General features: G+C 43.9%; 1 protein-coding gene across 1 annotated transcript; it reads right to left on the reverse strand.

Moving 5' to 3' along the window:
- Window positions 1-399: 399 nt before the first annotated feature.
- Window positions 400-3,799, reverse strand: LOC145896876 (uncharacterized). The gene is made up of 2 exons (XM_082985133.1): window positions 3,174-3,799; window positions 400-2,525 (listed from the first exon to the last, which is right to left on the reverse strand). The coding sequence occupies exons 1-2, from the start codon at window positions 3,604-3,606 to the stop codon at window positions 904-906; spliced, it is 2,055 nt and encodes a 684-aa protein (XP_082841259.1). The 5' UTR covers window positions 3,607-3,799; the 3' UTR covers window positions 400-903.
- Window positions 3,800-9,469: the final 5,670 nt, after the last annotated feature.

Here is a 9,469-nt window from a genome sequence, read left to right on the forward strand (position 1 = left end):
GCTATTTAATTTATATAAATGTGTTCGTATTTATCAAAATAAACTTGGCCGCTGTACATTGAAAAATGTTTGCTGTTTCTTTGGCTCTATTTGCACTTGTCAAGATTGGTGGCTTTGCGATAACAGGTACCTTGCATTAACCTCGGATTTTAATCTAAATCTCTTCACTCAACTTAAAGGTTATTGCATTAACCTTCAAGTTATATTTAACTTCCCAAAATACACTTGACTGGCTGGGGACCACCTTAAACTTTACGATGGAACTTTCCAAATTTTCTCTCTGGAACTCAATGGTTCGTATCCTGGGTTTCTCACAAGCAAATAGGATACTATAAAGTTTGGTGAATTAATTTTATTGTCTGATTGCAACCAGGGACGTGATAAAGAAGCAAACACAGAATAATAGAACACTCGACATCGTCGCGTCGCGACGGACACGATTGGAATAGATAATACGGCGGAACAAGTTGACAACACAGACATGTGGATTCATAAAGTTCGACAAAAACAATAGAATAAGCTTTTCGCGCGATACACACCCGACCACAGCAATGAAAGCGCTTTTAACGTCGATGAAGAAAGTTTATGCGACGTTTGTGTATCTGAGAAATTTCTCTTACAGAATTCAGCGCGAGGGCTACTTTGCCTCACGTTGTTCAAACACGTCAAATGGCCTTTCGGTATTGCCTTGTAAGTTTATATATCTACCAAACACTATACTGCATATGAAACAGAAGCTACAACAGCTCATAATCTCCAATACTTCAGGTGGCTCGGCCGCGCAGGTGGCAGTGAAACGCTAAACACCGGCGTTGACGTCATGATGACGTAATCGACTGGGAGTAGGTCCTGAGCTTTCGCCGAAACATGGCTTTGAATGTTCGTTGGGAAACGATGGCTTTATTACGTGGTGCGTCCGAAACAAGGCCAGCCTGTCAACGGGGGGAGATACCCACCGCCCCCTAGGGGGTTGGGGACTTGCACTGATGTCGGGAAGCCGGTGAAGGGCAGAGAGGGGTTCGAGGGCGCCGCAAAAAGCCCCCGTGATGCAAGGGGGTTCTGGTAGAACTTAGCAACCATGTCGTAACTCGACAGGAGAGGATTGTGGCCGCTTGGAAGAACCGGAACACCGACTCCGGATGCAGGAGATATTGTCTCATCCGGAGTGGGTCCCCGGTGATTGGAGGATTCAACAGGACCACGATGTGCGATGTGCTCACTTCTCTCCTCCAGGCGTGGGTGGTGGACTGAAGATGTGGAGGACAAGGAAGATGAAGAGGTGAACTTTGGCGTTGAAGTTATGATTGGCTTCATCATGTGATTTTGTCCGACGCTCCTGGAGGAGTCACATGGAGGAGAAGCGATCGGGCTCTTTGATCGTGGAGAGGAAGACGGGGATGAAAAATTCGAACCATTCGACACACGCCTTTGCACGTCACGGTTGGGCGGCGGCACGTCATCAGTGTTCTTTTTCCCGATGAGAGATTCGATGGAAAATGGCGAATTGCGTTTCGTCTTTTTCGGTGCTTCTTGCACTTCGGTTTGACTCACAGGTGATTTGGCAGCGTTGGCGACGAGGTTGGCGGCAAACAGTCGCGCTTCTGGGCTTTCCCGGGTCAAACTGGGGTTCAAGGAAAAGTGGCCCGGGTTGAAAGTGTTCAAAATCGGGTTGGCGCAAGAGAACTGGGTAAGAGCGTTCGTTCCCAAGCTAAGAAGAGCGGCTTGACGACTCGCCAAGTTCTGTGGAGTCATCAGGGGAACTGCAGGAGGCAAGGGATTCATGTAAGCATAGGAATTGAGGGCCGCGGCCATTGCGGCTGCTTGGGGGTTGCTTGGCATTCCGTATCCCCTTCCGTAAGGCGTTGAAGCACCTCCCATAGCAAGCATGTGCTCGCGGAATGGATCGCGCTGTTGTCGCTTAAATCGCTTGCGTCGGCGCAGGAAGGATCCGTTGTCGAACATGTCTTCGGCGTCGGGGTCCATGGTCCAGTAGTTACCTTTACCGGGGTTTCCGGGTTCACGAGGAATCTTCACGAAGCAGTCGTTGAGCGATAAGTTGTGGCGAATAGAATTCTGCCAAGCGGGGAACTTCTCCCGGTAGTAAGGGAACCGGTTCATTATGAACTCGCAGATGCCACTAAGCGTGAGTTTCTTCTCGGGCGATTGCAAGATGGACATAGTGATGAGGGCGATGTACGAATACGGAGGTTTAACATGTTTCTTTTTGCCGTCGTCGCTCTTGTCCCCCGACAACTGATCGTCGCACTCGCCTTCAGATTGTTCATCGCCCTGTGGAACTTGGTCCGTCACTTGCTCGTTGCTGGACGTCGAAGGCACTGGAGATCCGGCGCCATCTTGTTTGTCGGCCAAGCCGCGCGACATTTGCTCGACCGGGTTTTGAAGCCCAGATTCCGGCGAAGAGTTGGCAACGTCGCGATCCTCCTGGCGAGCGTCGTAAGCCATTACGCGGCGGTCGAAGAATTGCGGTGCTGGTGAAGACACCGAAGTAACGTCCACGTCTGTATCTGTGAAAACAGAAAGACCCGTTAAAAAAATGCTACGCCGCTGTGTGCATCTATAAAAAAAGCATATCGGAGATTCTAAAAATGCCCGCATTGCGCCAACTCAATACTGCGTACAACCAGAGAAATCCACTGATGATTGACTGTTTGCAAACTTTCAGCAACTCGCCCTATTAATTGTTGCCACGCGTGAAAGTGTTGACGGGGAATCGCGCTCCCGTACAACGGGAAGCTTTGATCTATAAAAGTTGCGGCGAGCCATAATCTACCGGGCGTCTGAGCGTGCCAAGTTAAAGTCAACCGAAAGGATTATATAGGCGGCGGTTATGCGTTTGAACTCCAATAAACTAGAACACGAGCGAGGTTTCATGTTAACATCATGCCTAACGTATTTTGCGTTATGGTTGTACTTTGGCTCAAATGAAGCAGATAATGTTCACGTTTATGCATGAAGCAAACTGTGGAACACAGTTATGCACTCGAACTGTGGAACACAGTTATGCACTCGAACTGTGGAACACAGTTTTATTCTATAATATTTCTTATTAGAGGCCGCTATTTCCTTTACGATGCAAAATTGAACACAATATCCATTAAGTGTAAAATAATTAGACATTTGAATTATTAACAAGCGTAAAACCTAAAATCTACCTGCTTGCTCCGCAAATCGGTCTATAATTGCAGCTGAGGTCATCGGAGCCACTGACGATTGGAGTTGTTCATGCATGTGTTTCACTGCTGCGTTCATAAACTGCAAGGCTGAAAGATCCCGTGGAAAGCTGTCAGGTGAGGCGCTCGACCTCGATGAAGAAGCTCCAGGCGAGGCTCTGTGGCTGCTCTGTCTTCTGTATGGATGTTGACCGTAGCTTTGTCCATGGACAGGGTGACGCTTTTCCATTTCAGTGGCGCGGCGAATCGGCCCACCGCCGTTGTGTTGTGTGGCGTCTTGAGAACTTAAGTACTGACCAGGATAACTCATGGCCAAGTCCAATTTCTGTCCGTCGCGGGGCAGTGCAAACTGGTACGGAAAGCGAGCTGTTGGGACTTCGGCTTGACTCAAATGCCCGTAGGTCTGAACGGTCATACTGCGAAGCGTGGTTCTACTAAACTACGCGGGTCGTTGCTTGTATCCTGGCAATGGCGTCGGCGGGTTCTTCTTTTGCTTTACCTTTGCGAGCACTGAACAATCAGATAACGGTTGTGTGGCAGCAGGTAAGTTTGCTCGTCGTGAAGCAATTCGTGGCAGGTAATTAGAAAAAGTTTTTCGCTGTGCTATTTCAAATGCTGAAACAAAAGTAAAATATATTTTTATAAAACTGTTCGCACTCGGAAGGTCTACACAGAAAATTCCTTTTGTATATCCAAACCACTACCATGTTCTAATTAGATGCAAAGCCCAAGCCTTTTTATTAACCATATAACCATATACGAGCTTTTGTGAACCCTTAACTAACATGAGCGAGTGACCACTCAGCGATGTACAGTGGATGCGAATGCATATCGACAGTGTCCAACTCCACAATATATGTCCATTTTTTTGCGCCACGAGAAAAAAGCTCAACGCGTGGCCCTTTGGCGCACTACTGTCGGCGGCGTCACATATCAAAGTCACGGCCACCACGAATTGGGGAGGGATTTAGAGGGTCACGACGATAAGTTCGGAATCAACAAACGCGTGCATTATTTGACTTTGTTGTGCGTTATCCGATTAGGCGTCGGTTACTTGTTTGTTGTCGTCAAACCGACTAACTGATCAACTTTGCTCCAAGTACGGATAACAATTTTGTTTGATATTAAAACACTCACGGGCGTTTGCTTTGATGGCGAGGTTTTGATATTTCGGCGCTAATGTTTTCTAAGACGGAAGAGAATTAAACAAATTTGTTTATTTGTTCAGCATTTATGCGTTACTGAATAATTTTATACAACTGTTTTTCAGCGCAAAAGACAAAAACTAAAATCATTTTCGAACATAAAATATTAACTCTGTCATATCCTATTTTCAATATACCGATTTGTTTTTTATTTACGACTAACTATGCAACTGTACAAACCGCAGTTACTACACCTTGTATCTGTCGCAGTGCTCGAACAATACAAAATTAAGATCAACAGCCACCATTTAAAGAAGAAATTGAATTGCGTGGAGTCAGTAAACTACATCGTATATCCCGCAATCCAACTCAAGCGCGAACGTAACGAGAGGACGAAATCCTCGCCGACGTTTCCTATCACTGGCGAAGATTCTTGTTGCCAAAACAACGCGTCTGGTTTCAAAATGGCGACGTAGTAACCGAAATGTAACAAGCAAATTTGTTACACAGGCTACTTAATTTTTTCGCTGTGCCTACTATGTTTGCGCATAGACTTCTTAAGCGCCGTTCAGTCATTTAGGCGAAAGATATTACGTTAAAGCGGTTAAGATTTTTATGCGCTTGTTTTACCATACTTTATGCTTACATCGAAACAATTGTGTTTTGAAAATAGTTACTGAAACGACACTTGGAAAATTCAATTTAATTCTGTTATTAATATAAATCTGACTAACACTAATGCCTTTCATGGTAAAACAGTTCTTAGAAACGTTAAGATTTCAACAATGCCTGAAAACGCCACTTTGCTGTGCCTTAAACTGCTACTGGTTCAAATCGAAACGAATGATGGACAAACAACCAACAGCTCGGTATTTAAGCGAGCATTCAGTGATATTTTTTTGTCTCTTTCAAAATGCCTTCCACGTCGGCCCTTTGAGGGAAAGCGAATAGACCGACAAAGACTTTTGTAAAAGCCGACGCGCGAGCTTTGGCGATCGGCCCGCCACACTTATCATTACCCGAGATCGAGAGTAAACAGCGATATGAGAACCTCAAATGCTTGATATCAGTCGCACTTTCGGGCTTGTGCCTCCACACCGGCAAAGCGTATCGTACAGTTTGTGATAACTTGAAAAGTGCTTCCCCGTCTTGTGTGATAAGTTTACGTTGAAAGTGCTTTCATTAAAATAATGAAAGTCAAGTTAAGACGCGTGCAAAGCTTTGAACAACTGCACTGGCGGCACCAAGGGAAAAAGGTGTAATAACAGAGATATGATCAGACTTCATATCGCTATATGCCTAAAACATTTAGCATAACACTTATATTCAGCAGCACTGACAAACGTTGAAACATTAGCCAAAATGTAAACTTCTTCATTTAAATGAAGAACGATTTAGTGAACTCTTTCAGACCTCCCATTTATTTCAATACTCTTCAGCTCATTTTACTCTAAATACGCACAACTCATTAAAATAATTATTCGAAAAATGTAGCCTAAAGCTCTTCAAAGAATACCGACTCTGTCCAACAGGCTTACTCTACGAATAAGCGCGAGGCAGCCTGAGCGCCATCGACGGATCTTGAAGAGAGTTGACGAGAAAGGGAAGGCTATTTTATGGCGGATCGCGTGTTTGCTGGAGCGGCGCTAACGACATGTGGTGATAGTGCTATTGTGTGTTATAGTATTTCCAAGGTGTGATCCAATTAGGTGCGATGTTGCAATATTTGCGACAAGTTTTTCTTTAATCATACGGAAACACATTTGCCACAACTGTCGCTCTTTTCATTAAGGTAATAAAATACACATAGGAATTTTGTTTTTTTGCCGTATAAGCGACGAATCATCACTAAAAATTTTTGAAAGTGTTTTCATGAAATTTCACCACTAGAGGCGCGTTTTAGGGAAAGTAGTTTATATACCATTAGCACTGATGGTGTGAGCACAGGTCGTGTTCAAACGTCTACTCAGTTTTATTTTCGTTCCCATATCACGTTGTTACAACATCCTCATTATGAGCACATCGTAATAGCACAGGTGAAAAAAACACATGTTGAGTAATTAAGAACGCAACGTCCTCTAATATCAGGTGAAAACGTGTTACTGTATCTCTGTCACAACCGGTGCAAGACCTCGACAACATGTTTAAGGACGATATCACAAGTTTCTCTATACTCAAAGGTGCGTTGTCATGTTCAGGCATGGACGACATGTTTTTTCGTGGCTTTTGAACAGCAAAGCATTCGTCGAATATCGCCTTTTGCGCGGTTATCGAAAATATGCTATGTGTGTGCTGGGTTTAACGACGAGCTGCGCTGTGAGATATTAGATTTTGAAGAAGAAACGTTTTTTGAAGATTGTTTTATGGGTATTGTCTGAGTTGAGTTGTAAAAACCTGCTTTCAGACATTGAATTTTAGGTTTTGGTTTGTACACAACGAAGAGTGGGATACAGTCCAGGGTGGAGCGCAGAAGTACAACCGGGCGGACGGGGTAGGTAATTACACTTTATACATACATAAATCAAATTGTGACTCGTGTTGGTTGAGTAAACGCGCAGTGCGGTTTCTTCAACCTGACTGAACTTTGCCGTCGAAAAATCAAAGGGCCGGGGTTGTTTGCACGCTTACCCGAAGCTGTTTAGAATGTCCAGAAATCGGAGTACAACTATAGATACAAGTTACTTGTCGTTCGCATATGACAACAAATGGCCAGACTGCTGATGTTTTGGATGATGTCGACAATCAAGGGATGCCCATAGCGCCGAAGATAACGAACTCATACCTTTGGTGCGTTGTACATCGACTATCAAAGCGATAGCCCTTACGCGATGGCTTTGCCAGTCGTTTAACACGCTGTCAATAGATTAGCGATCAAAGCCCAGCATCCCGGGCAACGATAATATTGCGGTGTGGATTACAGAGGTGGATCGGTCGCTTGTCAACGGGTTTCTTCAAAGCGCGCCTTCTAGGTCACGTGTCTCTGTTGGGTTATGTCGCGTAATGCGCTTAACAGGACAGGGGTGACAAAACGCCAAGCAGTCGCTCGGACTTCGATTCTTGAACACTTGGCTCAGGCGGCGGCGAAGATCAACGTAGGCGTTGCATTTAATATGCCGATTGGGGTCACCTGGAACTGGTGCTTGGCTTTTCTAAGGTAACATTTTTATGGTTTTACTTGACGATGAATTGACATCTGTCTATTTATCTTTTAGACAATATTTAAACAGACGTAATTAATTGTGTTAGATGCAGACAGATGGCCACTGATGTTTCGACCAAAAAGGTCTCATAATTAAGTTGGTTAATAACTTCTCGGCGCAAAATTGCATTTCACATCAGTTTACAAATACTTACTTTTAAACAAATGTTCGGCCCTTTTCCCATTTTCCTGCGTGTTGACGGACATTATTTTAACAAATAATAACGTGCGGCATCGTACAAACAAACATGGATTGGTGGGAATTGTTAGTGATGTTAGGGAAATTGGAGCAACTTTTTCAGTTGTGCACAAACAGTTACCCGCCGGTCAACCGATGCAGCCAAAATTCATCACAAATAATGCTTAAAAAGCTTTGAAAAACCATTACGAGTATAGTTATTAATTTTCCGAATTGATGTTTTGCAAGATTCTTCTTTTATTTGGCGGGAAAAATATTGTAAAAAGAGACGAAAAGTATTCCCATCCGGGCAATATGCTTCACTTTCCATCAAAAGAGCCATTTCCCCTCGCATAAAGATGTCGGCTCCAGGCGCCCAACCTTTCCGAGCGCCAGCACAGACGTTTTACTAAAAGTCAGTCGAAAACACATCTGAACTTTGGCTGCCACGCCCGAAAATCTGTCGACGCAGTCGTAACGCACGGGACTGGCGCTCACGCTGGCTGGAATTGACGCCGTAGGATTCTTAATAACCATCGATGCGCGGTTTGATTGGCCACGATCCGGTACGAACTGGAAACATCCCGTGGAAACCAGGCGTAAAAACCGTGACGCAGTTCGACTTGGGGCAGGAACTTTGCGTAACGACAACAGAGTCGCTTTGCTCCAAGCGCTGAGCATCAAAAACTTAAATACAAACAAAATGTGCGTGATGGAGTTGGGAACAATGTGTTTATCCCCTCGCATATTTCCCAAAACTCTTCGTTGAAATAAATTACCGTTTTTCGTGCGTTTGTCTAAAATAACCTTGAAGAGAACAGAGATGGGAAATAATGCACAACGTGGGTCTAAGTTAAACTCTCTACACAAACGGAACAATTCGCCGAGTTTGTTTCAAATGATATGCGAAACGCAAAAAGTATAACTTATATATGCGAAATAGCCATAATTAACATTGAGAGCTGGCGAGACCTTATAGGTCTAACTTAAAACACTACTTTTAGCAGCCCTCAATGACAACGAAAATAGTTTACCGTATATTTCATTAATATGTTTTATATATTGCAAAATACAGTTTTGCTTTATAAAACCACCTTTGTGTGTATTTTTATGCATATTTTTTTAAAAATGAGGATCAGTCGAAATATAAGGATTTGTGATCGTGTCGAAAAATGTATTCATTTAAATTTTACGCTGCTTTTATTCCAACAACCAACATAACTGTCACGAACACGTCAAACCTGGCGGTTACGTCACTTCATGTTATGAGAAGAGAGCCGACACTGCTGTTTTTAGGCACTTTGAAGGAGCCGAAGAGTTTACGCCCTCAAGTCGCAGGTGAAGAAACTGTGTTTTGGCAGCAACACTTGAAATTAAACAGCGGAGCAAATCCAGCCGTGATTATGGCAACATCGTGACTGAGCCACAACGCAGGTGAAACGCTGATCCAGGCTCCGTGTTTTGATATCAAGTTCTCGTGTACTTTTATCAGGCTAAGGCTCAGTGCTCCTGTTAGGGTAAGGTTTATTTGTTGTAATACTCCAAACGTATCCGGTCACAGAGTTCTGACACCCTCGAAAATCAAAGTGCGTGTGTCGACAAAAAAATTAATCTTCGGATCTGTCGCTACTGTGCTGTCATGCTATTCTTGCTGTTGGCGACAATGGATTTAACCGGGGTGTATATATGAATGCATGTAGACGTTTATATAAAGACTAAATTCACATAAAGCAATTACCATAAAATATAAATAAAG

Source organism: Ascidia mentula, chromosome 1 (assembly GCF_947561715.1).
Source record: "Ascidia mentula chromosome 1, kaAscMent1.1, whole genome shotgun sequence".
Taxonomy (NCBI): Eukaryota; Metazoa; Chordata; class Ascidiacea; order Phlebobranchia; family Ascidiidae; genus Ascidia; species Ascidia mentula.